The sequence below is a fragment of the Oryctolagus cuniculus genome, chromosome 7 (assembly GCF_051225735.1).
Source record: "Oryctolagus cuniculus isolate XC-2025 breed Fujian yellow rabbit chromosome 7, ASM5122573v1, whole genome shotgun sequence".
In the NCBI taxonomy this organism is placed as follows: Eukaryota; Metazoa; Chordata; class Mammalia; order Lagomorpha; family Leporidae; genus Oryctolagus; species Oryctolagus cuniculus.
Window position 1 is genome coordinate 110,587,021 of NC_142873.1, and position 22,751 is coordinate 110,609,771.

General features: G+C 38.1%; 1 protein-coding gene across 47 annotated transcripts in view; it reads right to left on the minus strand.

Annotated features, from left to right (window-relative positions):
* ATG4C (autophagy related 4C cysteine peptidase) overlaps nt 1–22,751 on the minus strand; it is a 99,014-nt gene that overhangs the window by 34,004 nt on the left and 42,259 nt on the right. For 21 of the 47 annotated variants that reach the window (XM_089300552.1, XM_070078365.2, XM_008265139.5 and 18 more), the window contains 6 exons: nt 21,554–21,787; nt 17,045–17,375; nt 14,910–14,980; nt 6,207–6,343; nt 1,593–1,671; nt 852–928 (listed from right to left, as the gene is read on the minus strand). In XM_089300552.1, the coding sequence (XP_089156678.1) occupies nt 852–928; nt 1,593–1,671; nt 6,207–6,343; nt 14,910–14,980; nt 17,045–17,375; nt 21,554–21,787 (929 nt within the window). Of the gene's footprint in view, nt 1–222; nt 282–831; nt 929–1,592; nt 1,672–6,206; nt 6,344–14,909; nt 14,981–17,044; nt 17,376–21,553; nt 21,788–22,751 lie in introns of all 47 variants that reach the window. The other 26 variants (XR_016210997.1, XR_016210992.1, XR_016210993.1 and 23 more) reach the window with 4 other exon arrangements.

Here is a 22,751-nt window from a genome sequence, read left to right on the forward strand (position 1 = left end):
TTTATTTATGTTCATAATTTACCCCTAAAATACTAACAGGTTATTAATATTAGCTAGCAAGCTAGTACTCAAAGCACTTAACTACATTCCTAACTTGCCCAGCCCCTTAGCATTAGTGATACATGCCACTCAAATGAATAAAATTATTTTATTCTACCAAATCATTTTAGTCTGTAAAAACATCAACTGGGAAAATGAGAACCAAAATCATGTAATAATTACATGTCTCACTTATGCACTCTCAAATTTTTCTGAATTAAAATACTGGATCACAAAGGGACCTACACACAAAGGAAAAGGAGAGGTTAAGAAATAAAAGCTAAAATAAATTCTAAAAATTATATTCTAATATAAATTGTATAAATTCTATAAACTAAGCTCTTGAAAACTTCTTAACATGAGGCTAAGATTTAATTGCTGTACTTAAAGCAAAATAATTTAGCAGAAAAGCTCAATAAGTTACACTGTCACTCTAACCCGCGTGTATTACTTTCTTTTATTTTTCCCCCTCTTTCTCTCTCTCTCTTTTTTAACATGCCTAACATTTACAATTCTTCAGTACTGTTTAGCTGTCTTTCTACAAAATTACTTGGAGGCTTGATCATTTATTTTAGTAGGGCTAGGGTATCTAACAAGTTAGAGACAAAGATAAATGAAGAAGAAAGTATATCATAAATTAAAATTCAGCACCAAAGTACTTAACCTTTGACCGTCGTGTTGATTATGGTTTTATAAATCAGTGAAACATTGATTATTAACTTATAATACCATAAAAGCATACTACCTAGCACATCTCTAAATAGCTTGCTTCATAAAGTAAGAAAACAGTACCAGCTCTCTATCCATAGTACCTCAAGAGGGAAATCCTTTATGCTGACATCTACAAAAGATTGGCAGTAATGAGGATCCATGTAAATCAAACTGTCATCTACAAGGACAAAACAGAAGACAAGTAATTCAAAAAACACCTTATTATTACACTGCTTACAATCCAATTTCTATGTAGAACAGCTGAAAAAAAATCAAGCCGTAACAGCTTGCCAGACTGATATTCATTGACTGAAACATAGGTTTGCACAGGATAGATTAACTTTTGCATAATCAAATATGCTTGTATAAGCAGAATTTTTATAAAGTGATGAGACTGTCATTTAATTTTTGGTGATAAAATTACTTTCACAAACACACAATTATATTCTACAGTTTGCATATGAAAAATGTATTGCACTTCTTTATCCTGACAGGAAGAACATATTGCTTGTCATTTTATCATCAACTAGCACCACTAAAACTGGTAAAAAGTAAATATGTAAATAGCAACTGCCAGAATGTGGCAGCAGTGTCTTCTGAAGTTTAGTGAAACCAATCAATTATGCCTTGTTTATGCAACAACAGAAATTAAACATACATTTTACAGAATCCAATTATGCTGTGGACCAAATGACAAATGAGTGGCTATGGCTGGACTGATGAATGGATAAGGCACTCATTTTACTCTGCTAATCATCCATCCTGTTTCCGGATGATCTCATATTAACTTTCTGACTTTTAAAAGAAAACAATTAAGAGACATATTTTACAGAATCACTAACCTTGAAATCCAGCAAAGTAATATGACTGCTTAGGTTTGCCACCAATAATACCCACACAATATTCAAGGCTTAAAATACCCTGCCAAAAGAAATTAATATGTATTTAGAACCAAGACAAATGGTAATTATCTAAAACAATCAAATTTGTATTACCAAAGTTAGTAGTTTCCAAACCTTTCATCATAAGGTATCATTTTTGTATTTGATAGCATGTTCTGAAACTCTTTTCTTTAAACCCATTTTCCTTTCCTTTAAATCACTCAACATTAATATAACTAAATCAAATATTCTGATCAGCATGCTCAACAACATTCAACCACTACTATATGCCAGATACAGAGATAATTAATGTTACCACACAAAGGCAATAAAATTCCTACCAAAGTGAAAATAATTGGCCTTTCAGTTAGCTGGTACAGTCTTATTGTGACCAATGTAACATTTTCATCAGGCTTTTTGAAATGATAACAACAGTTCTTAGACATTATTACTGTTTTCACTGACACTTGAGTCTTAGAATGTGAAACTGAAAACAATTTTTATAATTTTTATGCAACTTCATTCAAAATAAAGAATAATGAAAACTTAATCCAAGGATTATTATTATTATTGCATTTAAAATCAATTTATTTTATTGATCATAAAATAGCAAGGATACCTCAATAAATTATTTAGAATGTTCCTGGGCATCTATTCTAAGCAAACTGTAAGTTGATCCAAATAACACTTTACATTACAAAAGTAAAAAAAAAATCCAGTGGTATCAATGTCATCAATAGTTCCTGCATTCATTTGGACATGTTATAAACACCAATAATGATAAAAAATATACAAAGTATTAAACAAAGTCAAACCTCCCATCTCTTAAATGAGAGGATGCTTTAAAATCTACAATATGTAAACATGAAGAATACAGATGGTCCCCAACTTACAATGGTTCCATTTATGGTTTTTCCAGTATGATGGTGTGAAAGATACATGTGTTCAGTATAAACTGCACTTCAACTTTGCACTTTGACCTCTTCCCAGGCTAGCAATACACTGTATGGTACTCCCCTGTGATGCTAGGCAGCAACAGCAGCAGACACAGCTCCCAGTCAGCCAGGTGATCATGAAGGTAAACAACCAACACCGTACAGTATACTGCATTGCTGAGCTAAGAAATAAATTTATGAAATAAGTCCAAAAAAAAAAAAAAATACAGGGGCCAGTATGATGGCACAGCAGATTAAGCCACTGCCTGTGACCCAGGCATCCCATACAAGCACTGGTTCAAATCCTGGCTGTTCCACTTTGGATCCAGCTCCCGACTAATGTGCCTGGGAAGGCAGCAGAAGATGGCCCAAGGACTTGGGTGCCTATGACCCACTTGTAAGATCCAGATGGAGTTCCCTGTGGTTTGGCTCAGCCCCAGGCATTGCAATCATGTGGGAAGTGAACCAGTATATAGAAAATCAATCTCTCTCTCTCTCTTCTTTCTCTGTAATTCTGCCTTTCAAATAAATAAATAAATCTAAAAAAAGTTACACACATAAAAATTAAACAACTCTGGAAAAGAATAAAAAGTATTTTTTTAAAAACCCACTTAATAATAATACAGAGATAGGCATTTGGCACAGAGGCTGAAGGTGCCTCTTGGGATCCACAACACACTTGGGAATGCCTGGGTTCCATTCTTGCCTCCACTTCTGACCCAGCTTCCTGTTAATGCACCCCCTAAGAAGCAGATGGTGATGTGTAAGTTCTTGGGTCACTGCTACCCATGTGGGAGACTGACAGCAATTCTAGCCTCCTGGCTACAGCCCAGCCCTGGCTGTTATATACATTTGAGGAGTAAGCCATTGGATGGTTCTGTGTCTATCTCTGTCTCTCTTTGCCTTTCAAATAAAATAAAAAATAAATGCCAATTTTTAAAAAACAGTAATACAGTTATGCATTGTTTATATCATAGGGTCTACGAGGAAGTGAAAGTTGTATCTCTTTACAGCTAAAAAAAGAGAAAGAAGAGAAAAGAATGGTCCTGAATAATAGAAGAAAGACTGTGGTCCTTGACAGCTATATTTTCCTCCAACACTAGGGAAGATCCAACAATAAACATTTAGAAGCAGCTTAGGAGCTAGAATGCCATTACACATAAAAGGCTGTATCTTTGAAACTTGAAACACTTTTCAGTTCCTAAAAGAGCTTCTTTTTAGTTAACTAGTGGTGAAAACTTATTGAGCTATATCCAGGAAGCAATAAATAAGAGTGAAGAACCAGTTACAAAGGAAAGTTTGAAGTTGTTTTGTTGAAGAAAAAGAACATATTAGACTTTCCTCATTCCAGGTCCTTAAAAAGTAAATAAATAAGCCTCCTTTGGTAAGCTTTGATAAAGCATACACCAATTTCCTTTCTTGTCATAGAATGTAGCAGGATGCTAGGATGGTACCATATCTGAATTACAGGTACTGTGGAGTTACTTTAATTAATATACTTGAAAAAAGAATGGTGAATTTTAGACTATATTTCTGTATTTTGTCTGTTAGGAAAAAATACAATTGCTAAATAGTGCACACACACTTTTAGGCTATCAGATACACTGCTTTTCCGTTTCTAAGTGAGTATCTCTTTATATGCTCTCATTTTGGCTTCTGGCCAACCATTCCCTTTGGCCAAGCATAACACCAATCACATAAACTTCTTCATTCAACCATTTCAGCCATTTTACCTGATAATTGAAAAATTAAAATATCTCAGTAATCACTGTTCTTTCATTTTAGTGAACTACAGTATAAATCAAGTTAGTAGGTACTCAAAAAAATGTTATACTTTAAAAAGTTCTTATTTTAAGGGAAAAAATATAAAAAACAATGAATAGTCAAGAAAGTTCTAGTTTAAAGAGGTTTTTATTGTTCTGGCACAATTTCATCTTTACTTTTCAGCTGGCTCTGGAATTTGAACCTAAGCTGTCTTCTCTATTTTTTTTTCTTTCAGTTGCAGCTCTCCTTTTCAAGAAACCTCTATGACATTTTTACAAGACTGAATATACAAGGTTGTTCTTGAGAGGGTGTTTTAGTCCATTTTGTGCTACTATAACAGAATACCTGAGAATGGGTAATTTATAATGAACAGAAATTTATTCTCACACAGTTCTGGAGGCAGGCAAGTCCAATCAATTTATTTAAATAAGGTAAAAAGTGTTACACCTGAATTCTAGTTACTATGGATCACTTTAACCACTTAATTGTGGTTTGTTTCACTACAGTTCAGGCTCCAGTGAATCACTCAAGAGCATTAGGCAGTGCAGCCCTCTGATGAATACTAACAACATCACTAGAGAGCTAAGCCCTCAGGCAGGTGAAACACACCTGCAGGTCATTTGCAGCCTCTTCCACCAGGAATGGGGTTTTGGCTAAAGAAGTTCACTCCAAGATTACGTCAGTTTCTAATTTTCTCATGGTAGTAGAGAAGGCACAAAGAATCTAAATCAGATTGTTCAGAATCCATCTAGAGATGACAACATACCACAAGTTCCAAAACCCTCAACAGATCTGCTAGATGAAGTGCTTCACAACTTCTCACATTCCACTGATAATACTAATAAAGAGCCCACATGTCAGATATCAAAATGCATCTGTATTTGTTGAATTCACATTATCAATATATTACAGTATTATTATTAATAACAACTGTTCCTCCAAAATTTTAGTAACTATTAGGAAAAGCCAGTATACCAGTCAGAAATGTATCATGTATCAAGAACACCAGCTCGAGATTTTTAGAATTAGCACAATCTAGCCTGAGGACATACTTGACCTATATATATGTAGGGACCATAATACAGGATTAATGCTTCAGGTTGGGAACAAATTGTGACTGAACCATAAAAGACAGATTTAGACTTTATTTCAACATTACTATAGCCTATAATACTTCATTCAAAAAAGAATTCCATTCTGGCCTTGAAAATCGACTCCTAAAAAATGAGAAATTTTGTTGAAACTATGAAAAGAATATATAAAAACGATAATTTTAATCAGAAACTAAGTATTTCAAAAGTCGTTTCATCATAACTGAATATCTTGGTGCCCAAGACAACATAACTAAACAGACTGTTGTGGTGCAAGAAACAGAATTATGAGTTCTGAAATAGAACAGATTTTAAACCGGCAAGTATGAAGAAAACAAAGCTAGAAACCTCCTCATACTACCATAATTATTTTGGTGTATATAAATAATCTAATCTTTTATTGACCTCATGGTGGCATAAGAATACAGTAGCATTAGAAAAGTCCATTTGTTTCAATAATTAATTCTATATAATGTCAGTTTTATGAATAAAGATACATACTTTTAAAAATCACAAAAATACAATGAAACTATAGTCTATTATTCATGATTATTACTGTATCTGTGCCTCCTTGATTAGCTACAAAAGTTAAAAGCTTTTCATTTTGGTATAGAATATTGTACTCCAAGTCATAACTCATCTTGAAATTTAAGATCTCTAATGTCCAACTTTGCAATGGACAACAACAGTAAAAGCACTCTCAATTAATAGAAAAACACTGCAAAATTTCTGCATTTTTCATATTGGCTGGTATTGCTTTAAAAAACTGAGCACTTAGTTCATACCTTTACAAACTCTAAGTAGTCAGTGTTGGTTCTTTCTCCACCAAGTCTAACAGGAACTAGAATAATAACAGCTTTGTCATCTGTATTATCAGAAGTCATGGAAGCACTCTGTTTATCAATTACATCAGAACTGTAAACTGAGAAAAATATAATGAATATTCTATTAAATTTCATAGAAGTCATTTTCAGAAACATTTTTATTACCATCCCTCCAACCCCCAGCACTGGTCATCATCTGATCTCTGATATCACTACCAAGGTCTCAGCAAGTTACAAAGACCTACCTCATTTATATATGGTGCTGGGGATTCAGCAGTAGACAAAGCAGGAAAATTCCTGCCCTCACACAGCATATACACGAATGGTGAGAAACAGACAATAAAAAGTAAAATAAAAGGTATATCACATGGTGATCGGTACTTTGAAGAAAGAAAAAAAAAAGGTCGACAGGATAGGTGAGCACAATTTAAAATAAAGTGATTAAGAAAGGTCTTATGAGAAAGTAATAGTTGAATCATCACTTTAAAAAAAAGTAAAAAAACAAGTAATGCAGATACCTAGGGAAGAACATTCCAGGTAGGAAGATCAACAAGAGCAACTGCTTTACGGCAGACACATAGGTAGCAGGTTTAAGAAAGAAGAGGCCGGCCGGCGCCGCGGCTCACTAGGCTAATCCTCCGCCTAGCGGCGCCGGCACACCGGGTTCTAGTCCCGGTCGGGGCGCCGGATTCTGTCCCGGTTGCCCCTCTTCCAGGCCAGCCCTCTGCTGTGGCCAGGGAGTGCAGTGGAGGATGGCCCAGGTGCTTGGGCCCTGCACCCCATGGGAGACCAGGAAAAGCACCTGGCTCCTGGCTCCTGCCATCGGATCAGCGCGGTGCGCCGGCCGCAGCGCGCCGGCCGCGGCGGCCATTGGAGGGTGAACCAACGGCAAAGGAAGACCTTTCTCTCTGTCTCTCTCTCTCACTGTCCACTCTGCCTGTCAAAAAAATAAAATAAAAAAATAAATAAATAAAATAAGAAAGAAGAGGCCACTGCTACTGGAGCAAAGTGAGCAAAGGATACAGGGCCGGCGCTGTGGCACAGTAGGCTAAGCATCCACCTGCAGTGCTGGCATCCCATGTGGGTGCTGGTTCCAGTCCTGGCTGCTCCTCTTCCCAGCCAGCTCTCTGCGATGGCCTGGGAAAGCCGTAGAAGATGGCCCAAGTCCTTGGGCTCCTGCACCTACATGGGAGACCCAGAAGAAGCTCCTGGCTCCTGGCTTCAGATCAGCCCGGCTCCGGCTGTTGTGGCCAATTGGGGAGTGAATCAGCGGATGGAAGACTCTCTCTCTCTCTCTCCCTCTCTTTGCCTCTGTCTCTCTGTAACTCTGCCTCTCAAATAAATAAATAAAAGAGAGAGAGAGAGAGAGAGAGAGAGAGAGAATGAAGACAGATTACGCAAACTCCTGAAAGTCACTGGATGACTTATTTTTGAGAAGTCAAAAATAAGAGAATCAAAATAAGAATCAAATAAGAGAATCAAAAATGAGAAGTCAATGAAGAAGTTTTGAGGGGTATTTTTTTGTTGTTTTGAAGGAAAGGAATGTCCTGAACTAAGATGAACAGTCTAGTTCCCATACTGATAAAAGACTGTAGGGGCAAGGGCTGAAGCATGGAGAACAGTTAGAGAGTCACTGCAGTTATCAAAGAAGAGCTGATGGTGGCTTGGACAAAAGCAGCAATTAAAAATAGGAAATGGGGCCTGTGCTGTGGCACAGCAAGTAAACCTGCCACCTGCAGTGCTGGCAAGGCATATGGCCGCCGGTTCTGCTCCACTTCTGATGCAGCTCTATGCTGATGGCCTGGGAAAGCAGTAGAAGAAGGCCCAAGTGCTCGGACCCCAGCACCCACACAGGAGACCCAGAAGAAGCTGCTGGTTCCTGGCTTCAGATCGGCTCAGCCGTGACCATTGTGGCCATCTGGGGAGTGACACTGTGAAGGAAAGATCTCTCTTTCTCTCTTTCTGTCTCTCCCTCTTTCTCTATAACTCTTCCTTTCAAATAAATTAATCTTAAAAAAGAAAAAAAAAAAAAACAGAAAATGGCCATAAGATGGTCATGTGGAGGTGGTGAAAAACGACGAGTTCACATATCTTAAGATAAAGTAAGGACTATCATATGTTCGATGTGAGGCAGGTGTCCTGGCAAATCAGGTTAAGTTACTGCTTGGAAAGCTCACACCCTGTATTGGAGTGCTAGTTTGAGTTCATTACTCCACTTCTAAGTCAGCTCCCTTATAATGCACCTGAAAATAAGGGGACATGATGACTCAAGTTCTTGAGTTCCTGCCATACCATGGAGACCTGGATGGATTTCCTGGTTCCTGGCTTCAGCCTGGCCAGCCCCAGCTGTAGAACTTTTCACGCTTGTGCTCTCTTTTCCTCTATCACTTTGCTTTTTAAATAAATAAATAAATAAATATGTTTAATGTAACATTTGAGAGAAAAAAAAGTCACAGGTGACTGAAGGGCTTTGGTGTAAGCAAACTAAGAGAGTTATCATTTACAATGACAGGGAAGATGGAAGAAGGAGGAAATTTAGAAGGGAGGATTGGGAATTCAGTTTTAGACACTGTACGTTTGAGACACTTGTTCCATATGCAAGTGGAGAGGTTGAGTAGGCATTTAGGGAAGTAAACGACTGGGGTTTGGAGAGAGAACCGGGATTGACCCATAAATTTGGAGTTGCCAGGACACAGAAGGTGTTGAAAAGCCATAATACTGGGTGAATTCAAATCAGTGTAGACAGAGAAGTCTTACAACTGAGCTCTAAAAACACCAATACTTCTAAAGATCAAGGAGATGCAGGGCCAACAAGGGAGACTGTAAAGAAGTAGACAAGGAAGCAGAAGAAAACCTGAAGAGTAGTGTTCTGGAAATCAAGTAAACAAAATATTACAAGGAGAAGGAGGAAGTAGTTAACTGACCAATGAGAGATGTGGGACTGAAAAATGAGCGCTGGGTTTAGCAAGATTAAATTATGGATAAGTGCAGTTTTGATCAGAGTTGTGGGTATGACAGCCTAAGTGGACAGTTCAAGAGAAAACAAGAGAATTTGATGAAAGCAAATACAGGCCAAAATTTTTACTTTATTTTGCTCAAAATATTTTTATTCAAAACTATTTGACACTCACATTCCCTGTTTAACCAAATTCTTTTGTTCTGCCCAGAAGACTCAATTAACAAATTCTGCCACTTTTATCCCAATATTTTCCTTTAAGTTCTGAATTTAGACTGAGCAATTATATTCTTCTGTATATCAGCTTCCTCATCTCCCATGGCCAGTGTAAATCTTTTATCTCCAAGGGCCACTTGGATATTTTAACATTCATGGATCACACAAAATTACCAACTTAAAAATTAGTCTGCTACAGATTTATTGAATTTCTACTCCCACCTGCGGTTGCCTTGGAAGAGCCAGACAAAATGATGTTGCAGGCCTTATACAGCCTGTGGGCCGGACATTCCCTATCTCTAGAATCAATGCAACAAAAATGCCATAATTGTTCTCCTTTATCAAATGCCTCTTACCCTTCATCTTTATTCAACACACATTTATAGAGGAACTGCTACTTATGGATGCGTTTTATGCTAGGGGAGAACCTGATTTCAAAGAATGCCTAGTTCAATCATTTTGGCAGCTTTCTTCCACTCCCAGCAGGTAAGGGCTATGACAGCACAGCTCTGTAACGGAGGCTCATCACAGTGGTGACTCAACCACACGATTCTGATACCTTCCCTCTACTTCAATCACCTTAGCATTCACTGGACTACGGGAAGAAAGAGACGATTACAGGGGGCTATCACCAATGTAATGCACCATATTCAATAGAATAATTTCCAAAATATATAGAGGAAAAATAAATTAATTCTGCCTGAAGAGAGTTGGGAAGAGCCTCAACATAGGTGAGCCTTTTGAGCATGTACCTGAAAACTGAGTGTGAGTTAAGAGGCAGTCTAGTAATAAGGGACATTCCAAGAAGAGACAATACACTGCACAAAGACACAGAAAAATGTTATAACAGCATGTCCGAGGAATGGCCAGAAGGTTGACAGTACTTTTTGTACTAGGTAAGGAAGACAGTATTGGAAGGTGATATCAGACATGCAGCTCAAGACAAACTGAGAAGAACTTCATGGACTTTACATGCTCAGAAAACTTGATATTAGAGTTAATAGGTAGTCACAAGTTTTTAGATTAAAGGACACGATCAGTATCTTTTGGTCAGATGCTCAAAAAAAAAGAAAGGCAGGGAAATCAAGTTTAAGTCCATGTTAGATATAAGGGTCTGATATAAATCAATGAGAGTAATGATAACAGATATCAGATCATTTTTAAAAATATAATTGATAAACTTACTGATTGGCTAGATATTTATTTATTTATTTATTTTAAATTTTTTTTTTTGACAGGCAGAGTGGACAGTGAGAGAGAGAGACAGAGAGAAAGGTCTTCCTTTGCCGTTGGTTCACCCTCCAATGGCCGCCACGGCTGGCGTGCTGCGGCCAGCGCACCGCGCTGATCCGATGGCAGGAGCCAGGAGCCAGGTGCTTTTCCTGGTCTCCCATGGGGTGCAGGGCCCAAGCACCTGGGCCATCCTCCACTGCACTCCCTGGCCACAGCAGAGGGCTGGCCTGGAAGAGGGGCAACCGGGACAGAATCCGGCGCCCCGACCGGGACTAGAACCCGGTGTGCCGGCGCCGCTAGGCGGAGGATTAGCCTATTGAGCCGCGGCGCCGGCCTCTGATTGGCTAGATATTAGCAATGCATAAACAGTCAAGAATGAGTGGGTCCTACATTGAATATGCATGTGGATGTGATACTATTAGGAGAGAACAGAAAGGGGAAAAGGTGAAACAGAAGGAAATGATAAATTTAGTTTTTAAAATGCTGAATTTGAAGTCCTACTAAAACACCTAGGTAGACAGGCCGGCTAAGCTGGTAAAGCTGCCACCTGCAGTGCTGGCATCTCATATGGACGCTGTCCCAGCTGCTCCACTTCTGATCCAGCTGTCTGCTATGGCCTGGGAAAGAAGTAGAAGATGGCCCAAGTCCTTGCCCCTGCACCCACATGGGAAGACCTGGAGGAAGCTCCTGGCTCCTGGCTTCAGATAGGCACAGCTCCAGCTGCTGTGGCCAATTGGGGAGTGAACCAATGTATGAAAGACTTCTCTCTCTGTCTCTCCTCTCTCTGTATAACTCTGACTTTCAAGTAAGTAAATAAATCTAAAAACAAACAAACAAACACAATACCTAGGTAGAGACATTTGGAGGGCAACAGAAAATGAGTTACCTCACAAGCAGAACTAGAAATGTAGTTTTAAAAGCCTTAGTGTAGGGGCCGCACTGTGGCCTACGTAGTAGGCTAAGCCTCCACCTGCAGCACTTTTATCCCATATGGGTACCAGTTCATGTCCCAGTTACTTCTCTTCCAATCCAGTTCTCTTCTCTTGGCCTGGGAAAGCAGTGGAATGCTTGGGCCCCTGCACCCACGTGGGAGACCTGGAAGAAGCTCCTGGCTTCAGATTGGCCCTGCTCCAGCTGTTGTAGCCATTTGGGAAGTTAACCAGAGGATGAAAGACCTTTTTCTCTCCCTCTCTCTGTCTGTAACTCTGCCTCTCAAATAAAAAAATATTTAAAAAAAAAAAAAGTCTTAGTGTAAGGGTGGACATTTAGTGCACAATGGTTAAGCTGCCAGTTGGGACACCAGTATTCAAGCTCCAATCTCTAGTCTAGCTTCTAGTTAATGCGCATCCTGGAGGCAGCAGGTGATAGCTCAAGTACTTAAGTCCAGGAGAACTTGATGGAGTTCCTGGCTCCTGGGCATTTAGGGAGTGAAAAAGTGGACAGGAGGTCTCTTTCTCTCTGCATCTCAAGTAAAATAAATAAAAATTTAAAAATAAATAGATTTGAGGGAAAATAAAGTCTTACTGTACAGTCACAGTCCTAAGTATTTATTTATTTATTTATTTACTACATATTTATTTATTTATTTCAAAGTTAGAGTTATAGAAAGAGAGGGAGAGACAGAGACCTTTCATCTGCTGGTTCACTCTCCAAAAGGCTGCAATGGCCGGTGTGGGCCAGGCCAAAGCCAGGAGCCAGGAGCGTCTTCCAGATCTCCCATGTGGGTGCAGGGATCCAAGCAATTGGGCCTTCCTCTGCTGTTCTCCCAGGCACATTAGCAAGGAGCTGGATCGGAAGTGGAGCAGCCAGGACTCGAACCGGCGTCCATATGGATGCCAGAGTAGCAGGTGGTGGCTTAACCCCCATTGCCACAATGCCAGCCCAGTCTTAAGCCATGGAAATAGATGCAAAAACAAAGGAATGCAAATGAAAAGAGTGAAACAAATGGGGCCGGTGTTGCGGCTCAATAGGCTAATCCTCCGCCTGCAGTACTGGCACACGGGGTTCTAGTCCCAGTCGGGGCACCGGATTCTGTCCGGTTGCTCCTCTTTCTGTCCAGCTCTCTGCTGTGGCCCAGGAGTGCATTGGAGGATGGCCCAAGTCCTTAGGCACTGCACCCCATGGGAGACCAGGAGAGGCACCTGGCTCCTGGCTTTGGATCAGCGCGCCATTGGGGGGTGAACCGGCCGTGGTGGCCATTTGGGGGTGAACTGGCTGCGGTGGCCATTGGGGGGGTGAACCAATGGAAAAAGAAGACCTTTCTCTCTGTCTCTCTCTCTCACTGTCCACTCTGCCTGTCAAAAACTAAAAAAATAAATAAATAAAAATAAAATAAAATAAAAAAGAGTGAAACAAATGGAATATGAAACCTTTAAAAACACTAATGAAGACAGAAGAGGGAAAAAAAATCATTGACAGATTCTGACTTCACCTAAATCCTAATTGAGTCTATCAAAACTACACTTATAAAATTCTCCCTTTAGGATTCTTAAACATGAATAACAATTTTAAGAATTACTTCAAATTACATAAACTACTTATATAATGAGGAACTTTGTATTGTTCATTTAATTAAGTAACTACATAAGAAAGACTGAGACTGATAGCTATATAAGCATAAAAAGGTAAATTTATTTAATGACTGCTTAAGCACATCTTTAGGCTTAATCAGAACTCTTAAAGCACATTTTATTTGCAAGACTACCTACCTGAAAAATACAGTACCTGTAAAACTATACATTCATCTGAAAATTTTTAACTTTCATTTTCATATGGTTATAATTATGGCTAACAATCTTTCTTTAAAAGGAAATTAACCTTAACTAAAGGTAAAATTAAATTGTATTTGGTAACCATTCTTTCCACACAACAAATACTGGTCAGTTATCAGGGTAATCTTAAACACTTTGTATATATTCTTATATTAAACATGAATGAAATATATTTAACATCTCTAAAACATTAATATATTTCATTCTTAACAGTATTTCTAAAATATTAAATAACAGAATGAAGTGGCTTCATTGAAAGAACTTCTTTCATTGAAAGAACTATTATTTTATTAGGAAATTAAAATCTCTATTTTATCCCCAACAGAGTTCCAAATTACTACAGAAATTGATCATCAATCAGAAAACCAAAATAAACAAAAAAGCAAAAGTCTGAACAACAGAAGTAGGCAGTTAGCCCAACAATTAAGATGCCCACATCATGGGCCTGGCATTTTGGTGTAGTGAATAAAGCCACTGCCTGCGATGCTGCTGTCCTATACGGGTGCCAGTTCAAGTCCCAGCTGTTCGACTCCCTTTCCAGCTCCCTGTTAATGGCTTGGGAAAAGCAGCAGAGGATGGCTTAAGTTCTTGGGCCCCTGCCACCCATGTGGGAGACCTGGAAGAAGCTCCTGGCTCCTGGCTTTAGCCTGGTCTGGCTGTTAACAGCCATCTAGGGAGTGAACCAACTGATGGAAGATCCCTCTGTTTCTCTATGACTTGCCTCCTCTCTCTGTAACTCTTTCAAATAATAAATAAATCTTTACCAAAAAAAAAAAGATGGCCATATCCCAAATAGGTGAACCTGGATTCAACTACCAGCTCTAGCTCCTAATTCCAGCTTCCAATTAATGCAGACTCTGGGAGGAAGCTGTGATGGCTCAAGTAAATGATCCATGTGATCTCCTGTGATCCACATGGGAGACACGGGAGCATTCCTGACTTCCAGCTTCTGCCCCAGTCCAGCCCTGGCTGTTGCAGGCATTTGGGGAGTGAACCAGTAGATGGCAGATTTGTCTCTCTCTTTAGCTCTTTCTCTGACTCTCTGGCTCTCAAACAAATTTTTTTTAATATTTGCATCTGGACAACAACTGCATCATTAGGCATTAAATGATTTACTAAAGTACATACTCAGTTTTTGTAAGATAAACTAAAGATTGTCTTTTCTTTGAAACACATTCACCAGTGAGATGGTAATTGTTACACATGCTGCCCAAGTATATACCTATGTTAAATTTTCCCATCTATCTCTTTTAAAGTAGTTATTTTAAATCATGAAATTTTGAGAGTTTATTTTAACATTGTATTTAATAATTCAGAGAATATACTCAATCAAAAATATTTAATAAGTGCCTACTAAATATAGGGTGCTATGTAGGAATATGCTACTGTCCTAATCATTTACAGTATAAATGGGAGGATAACCTAAACACATATGAAAAGTCTAAACAACTAAAACAGACAAAAATTAGTATTATTTACATCCATTACCTGTACAATCCTGTGCAACATAAACCGTTATCCCTTGTAAATCAGGGTGTCTTGCTTCTTCAACCGCTTTTCTAAGAAAATAACAAGTGTCATCCTTTAAAATCTTAACTAGCATTTCCAGGTAGCAACTAGGGATATCATTTATGAGAGAAAAAAAAGACCATCATTTACCTGACTTTCCTACTTAACCTACAGTATCTGCTGCAAAAACTATCATCTGCACAGTTTTAGAAATCAAGTTAAATTTTTCAAACTCAAATATTACACTAAAGTACTAAAGGAACACTAAAACTAAGTTGTATCATATGTGAAAAAACTTTGGGTATAAGGACATACCCTCCTCACAACCACTCAACTGGCTATATTAAGCATTTTCTAACCAGTGGTATTACAACATGCTTCAAGATTTGTTCACAGAAGTGAATTACTACGTTTGTACTCTGGTACACTTATAATTTTTCTTCAAACAATAACATGACTATCTTTTCCTTCATTCAAAAACATATGATTTGAAAATATGAATTTCTTAATTTCAAGTCTTGGAATACTAAGTAAAACTGCAAATTAAAAAATATTTCTGGCCGGCGCCACAGCTCACTTGGCTAATCCTCTGCCTGTGGCACTAGCACCCGGGGTTCTAGTCCCAGTTGGGGTGCCGGATTCTGTCCCAATTGCTTCTCTTCCAGTCCAGCTCTCTGCTGTAGCCCAATAGTGCAGTGGAGGATGGCCCAAGTGCTTGGGCCCTGCACCCGCATGGGAGACCAGGAGGAAGCACCTGGCTCCTGGCTTCGGATCGGCGCAGCACGCTGGCTGTAGTGGCCATTTGAAGGGTGAACCAACGGAAGGAAGACCTTTTTCTCTGTCTCTCTCTCTCACTGTCTAACTCTGCCTGTCTAAAAAAAAAAAGAAAGAAAAATATTTATCAGTGAGTTTAATGTTCCCAATGGTGTACAAGATTCGAAAAAAATCACAATAACAATCTGTAAAAGAAAATTATGCAAATTGGGGAAATACAATTTTTTTAATTTAACTGTGTCTTTATAATTCTTTAACTGAAAATGCCCTATTATATGCATGTTCCTATGTTAGTATAAAAAAGAGATTGGAAAACTATGCCCCTATAGCCAGTTTTTGTACCACCAGCAAGATAAGAATGTTTTTGACAGTTTTATAGGATTGAAAGAAAAAAAAGAAGAAAAATGGGCAACAGAAATCTTATCAGACCTAAAAGCTAAAATATTTACTATTTGCACTTTACAAAAAACAGATCTGAAATGGTAGAAACTATGCTTTAAAAATTATGTTTAATAAATGTCACAACAATCTGGAATTGTCACTATTAACAATCTAATTAACAACATTAGGCACACGCTTTTTCAACCATAAGCATCTAGCCTGTGAAGGATAAATACATTAATACAGAAAAATGCTTTGTAATAATTTTAAATTTAAATATGATTATAAATGTAGTAAATTCACTGTAACACACTATGCTTATATGACCTATTAATGATTCAGTTTATTTTAATAATGGGACACACAACAAATTAAACTTTCTTAAAAAAAATTTTAACATCCAAATAAATCATACGAAAAGGTGAAAAGATATAGTGAAATTAAATTTTCAATTTTTTTCTAACCACCCAGAATGTCAAAGACCCTTTACTTTTTCTGTTATATAATTAGAATATTAATAGTCCCATACATTTACAATTCACAAGAATCTGATGTATGCAAAGAAATGTTGAGAACATCAATTTTAGCTATTGACATTTCATTATACTATTAGTTCATTACAGCCCCAGGTAACTATTTAAGAAAAAAAAAAAAAAAAAAAAACTATGTTACGCATATTCCAAGGTTGAAAGAGATGTCACTTTTTTAGAACATCTCCATGAGCTAATCTAATGAGACCCTGGATATTTAAACCTAAGAACAAGAGAAGAAAAACTGGTCAGTAGATAAATTAAATGTAACTAGTGTTGCAATACACTGTGTTTTTTCCCCATTAGCAAATATGAGCTCTTTTATGAACATAGTTACATTTTTAAAGTTCCAATTATATACAGGCATTGCAATCTAACTCTGAGCTTGAGGACCTTTGTAAAACATGAAAGGTTTTAAAACAATTATACCTTAATATGTGAGCAACTACAGCTGGTCCATACCAATCTCCAGCTTTCTTCCCAGACTTCTTTCCATATTCTATTAGTTGATGTAAGCCAAAGGCCGCCAGGGGGGAGTCACCAAACCAAGAGATGATTTTCCTATGACAAATTTCATTTTCTGTCTCGTGATCCTCAGAACACTTCCCGATTGTTTCCTTCAGACAAATTGTCGGAGTTTTGAGTTCTCTTTCCCCTGAAAGCGAGGCTTCAAATGATGCAGTAAATTTTTTTACGGTGTGAGAAGTCCACGATTCAGAGTCTGAATTTTCAATGTTCAAAGCATCAGGCCAGGTCCAAGCTATAGTAGTTCCAAAGCAAGGTGTTCAGATTTTTTAACTAGTTAGATTTCAACAAATCTACTAAAATATGTAGGTAGAATTTACAGTTACATGGATCACTAAACTAAAATAGTAAACTCAGGAATATGTAAATACACAGAGAGAGAAAGTAGATAATGATTGAGTATGGAGAAGTATTGGAATGTCTACTAATGGCTATAGGTTTCTTTAGGGGATGATGAAAATGTTCTAAAATTAGAGTAGGGTCATAGTTTCAGAACTCTATAAATAGCCTAAGAACTAATTAATTGTTGATTAAATGCATGAATTTAGGGTACACGGAATAAATCCCAATAAAGCTGCTTAGAGGCAGACATTTGGTCTAGTACTTAAGATACCTGAACACCTTATCAGAGTGCTTGGGTTCATTTCTCATTTCTGTCTCCTGACTCCAGCTTCCTTTTAGTGCAGATACTGAGAGGCAGCAGTGACAGCTCATGTAACCGGGTTCCTGACACCCACATAGGAGACCTAGAATGAGTTCCCAACTCCCAGCTTCAGTCTCAACACAGTCCTGGTCATCAGGGGCATTTTGGGGAGTGAAACAGCAGATAGGAGCATGCTCATGCAGCCTACTCTCTCACTCTCTCTCAAATAAATAAAGTTTTTAAAAGATTTATTTATTTGAAAGGCAGTTACAGAGAGGCAGAGAGAGAGAGAGAGAGAGGTCTTCCATCCAATGGTTCACTGCCCAATGGCCACAATGGCTGGAGCTGGGCTGATCCAAAGCCAGGAGCCAGGAGCCTCTTACAGGTCTCCCATGCAGATGCAGGGGCCCAAGCACTTGGGCCATCTTGTACTGCTTTCCCAGGCCATAGCAGAGAGCTGGATCAGAAGAGGAGCAGCCAGGTCTTGAACAGGTGCCCATATGGGATGCTGGCACTGCAGGCGGTAGCTTTACCCACTGTGCCACAGCAACGGCCCCAATAAATAATGTTTTGAAAGAAAAAAGCTCCTTTAAAAATGATACAATCAGAAAAATAAGTCAATATCAATAACTTTAATATCTGACTGTTTATATTATTCTCTGGACTTTCCTATAGTTTTCAGTTCCTAAAATGATAATATCTATATAATCAGGGGAAAACACAAAAATCAAAAACAAAAGAAAAGATAGTAAATTCAGGTAGACAAGGGGAATTCTGTAATATGCTTTCCTGTAACAATGTTGAGATGGAAAAATCTTTTTATGCCATAACTAGACTGCTTATCAGACACCTAATCTCGACTATCCAAAGGCATGACAAAGATATTTACTAACAATATATGACATGAATAAATATCTTTGGAAAGTGGATTATGTTTTGATCACATGTTAAAGCAGAAGTTTGATCACAGAAATTTTACATTTTTTAGACTACATTTTCCTACACATTCTTTTAGAATAACTACATATTTTTAAGGAGTAATACCAATTCTCTAGTAAATGAAAAGCTAATATAATCATGAAAGATCAAAGGTAAAAAAATTAAATATACCCATTACATCACTGCTTCTAATAACAAAAGTTATAGTTACTTTATATAAAAAGTTATTAAAAATACATAATTTTAAATTAACAAAATAAAACATAGATTCAAAGACCTAGTGAGGACTATTATATGATTCAATCATTGCCCTTGATTATACAAAACTACAAATAAAGTAACCCACAAAATCAGTTTAAAAATTCCCTTTCCAGGGGCTGGCACTGTGGCATAGCAGGTAAAGCCACCACCTGCAGCGCCGGCATCCCATATGGGAGTGGGTTTGAGTCCCGGCAGCTCCACTTCCAATCCAGCTCCCTGCTAATATGCCTGAGAAAGCAATGGAATATGACCAAAGTGCTTAAGCCCCTGAGCTCACTTGGGAAGCCCAAAAGAAGCTCCTGGCTCCTGGCTTTGGATCGGCCCAGCTCCAGCCATTGTGGCCATTTGGGAAGTGAACCAGCAGATTGAAGATCTCTCTCTCTCTCCCTCCCTCCCTCACTCTGTGTCATAACTCTGCATTTCAAATAAACAAATAAATCTTTTTAAAAATATTCCTTTTCTGGCCGGCGCCGCAGCTCACTAGGCTAATCCCCCGCCTTGCGGCGCCGGCACACCGGATTCTAGTCCTGGTCGAGGCGCCGGATTCTGTCCCGGTTGCCCCTCTTCCAGGCCAGCTCTCTGCTGTGGCCAGGGAGTGCAGTGGAGGACGGCCCAAGTGCTTGGGCCCTGCACCCCATGGGAGACCAGGAGAAGCACCTGGCTCCTGCCATCTGATCAGTGCGGTGCACTGGCCGCAGCGCGCCTGCCGCAGCAGCCATTGGAGGGTGAACCAACGGCAAAGGAAGACCTTTCTCTCTGTCTCTCTCTCTCTCACTGTCCACTCTGCCTGTCAAAAAATAAATCAATAAATAAAAAATAAAAAAATAATAAAAAATATTCCTTTTCCTTATATTATTCACACCACTCTACAAAAAACATTCTAAGTAATTTCTATGGAAGCCTACTAAATATTTGTCATGCATTATAAGAATACTGCTTAACACTTTAAAAAAAGATGATAATATTCAGTAATAATTAGATATTACAGCTTAAAACAGTACACTAAAATCCCTTGACAAATATTCACATTATAAAAATTGACTAATAGAAGGTGTTCCATTAGGAAATATATAGATAATATGTATATGTTAGATGTCAATAAAATTTTTGAGGATTTAAAAGAATATAATCAATTGAATGTAAATAATTATAGTCATATTTATAAAAATAATTTTAAAGAATTATCACTATGTAGGGAAAAATAAAGAAACATTAATTCTGGTTATTAACTCTTAAACTCTTAAGATTTAAAAAACATAAACAGGGTGGACATTTGATACAGTGGTTAGGATGCTACTTGGGACACCTACATCCTATATCAGAATAGCTAGGTTTAAAGCCCAGTTCTACTTCAGGTTCCAGCTTCCTGTGGTGCCCACTTTAGGAAGCAGTGGATGATGGCTCAGGTAGCTAAGTCTCTGCTGCTCACATGCAAGACCTAAAATAAGTTCTACACTCCTGGCTTCAACCTGTTTGTTACAGGCACTTGGGGAGTGAACCAGTAAATAAAAGCTCTCTTCATGTTTGTCTCTCTCTCTCTTTCAAATCAAATGAAAACAAATAAAAATTATAAATTATCTCACCAAAATCACAACTATTCACTTGCCCAGGACTCACTGAATATAATCCAGAGTTCAACTAAAAGGGAAAGTAATGCCCCCAAAAAATCTAAAGGTTACTAAAATTTGAACTAAATTTCATGGTGATGATGAAAAATAAAAGGTATATTAGGGGGTCAGTGCTGTGGCATATGCGGGTAAAACCATCACCTGCAGTGCCAGCATCTTATTTGGGCACTGGTTCGAGTCCTGGCTGCTCCACTTTCAATCCAGTTCTCTGCAATGTCCTGGGAAAGCAGCAGAAGGTGGCCCAAGTCCTTAATGGGCAACCTGGAGGAAGCTCTGGCCGTTGTGGCCATTTGGGAAGTGAACCAGCGGATGGAAGACCTCTCTCTCTCTCTCTCTCTCTCTCTTTCTCTGTCCCTACCTCTCTGTAACTCTGCCTTTCAAACAAATAAATAAATTAAAAAAAAAAAAAAAGGTATATCGACTGGTGCCGCGGCTCAACAGGCTAATCCTCTGCCTAGCGGCGCTGGCACACCGGGTTCTAGTCCCGGTCGGGGCGCCAGATTCTGTCCCGGTTGCCCCTCTTTCAGGCCAGCTCTATGCTGTGGCCAGGGAGTGCAGTGGAGGATGGCCCAGGTGCTTGGGCCCTGCACCCCATGGGAGACCAGGAGAAGCACCTGGCCTTCGGATCAGCGCAGTGCGCCGGCCGCAGCACACCGGCCATGGCAGCCATTGGAGGGTGAACCAACGGCAAAAGGAAGACCTTTCTCTCTGTCTCTCTCTCACTGTCCACTCTGCCTGTCAAAAAAAAAAAAAAAAAAGGTATATTTATAATGTATTTTTAAAAGGGAATAATGAAAGTTATATTTGGCCACTCAGTTCAATAAAACTGTAATATGCCAGATTAGTTACACCTTCAGAAAATATCCGAGAGTCAATAAATTAATATCATGGAATTTTATGCAATAGACAAGATGGAGTTTAAACAACACAGATGTAATTTACCTCTACCAAGAAAGTGTAGTATAAGTCCTTGAGCCAACAACATCTGTCCAGTTCTCAATGTACAGCCCCAACCACAGTCAGTTGTCAAAGCTGAGCCTTCTATTTGAGGAAATTCTTCTCTGTAGGTCAACCATATTCTAGAAATGAAATCTTTACGAAATTCTTCTACATTTCCTGCAATTACATGATCTTCTATTGTACATCCTGATCTTGCAGGTAACATTTTATTTTCATCTACAAATTAAAAATACAAATTATAGTCTAAAGATAAGAAAGGAGATACTGATATTGTAATATTTCACCATAAAATATCTTGAGATAGTATTGAAGTACTGAATATGACAATCTTGCTAGTCTTTCTTTTTCTGATTTGTAAAAGGAAGATAAATTTTATCCTATCAGGCTGTTATGAAAATCAGCTGAGAATGAAAGCTGAAGTGTTTTGAACACTGTAGAAGTAACTAATGTAAAGTATTACCAGTAATATTATTGTTAATAATAACAATAATTATCAATATATAATCTGCCCCTTTATGAGAGAATAATATAAAAATTTCTTTTTACTTCACTTAGCTTAGGATATACATATTAAAGCTCTCTGAAGTTAATTTGCAAATAAAAATACCATATTTGTCAACATGTGTAATCATATAAGCTAGTTCTTCACATTAAATAAAATGTACATACTGTTATAAATATTACTCAAATTACAAAATCAAAGATAACTAAAAAGTAATAATATAAAATTCTTAAAATATAGTTACCCTTTTCTGCTCAAATACTATTTTTAAAAAATTCTTGCTAACCACTTATACCATTTTTGAGGCTTTTCCGAATATATCATCTCTAATACAAATTTTATGTAAAAGCTAAGGCCATCATTGTCCAATAATTTATAACACACTAGTGCTCAGAATGAACTCTCATTCCTTGATTCCTTGATTACTCTCAAGAAAATGTTAGTCATCTTTACAACCTTTAGTCCAAGTAGATCCCAATAAATGCTGATTAGTTTGGGTAGGTAAATAATAAACCTGCCTACAACTCTCAGTTCTAAGGATGTCAATTTCCAAGACTGTTCTGCAGAATGTTAAAGCTAAAAAAGTTTCACTTTGCTTTTATTCCTCATCCTCCCTACTACCGTCCCTTTCAAAGCCCTCATTCTGAAAAAAATTATAGTCACTCTAACTTTGGATAC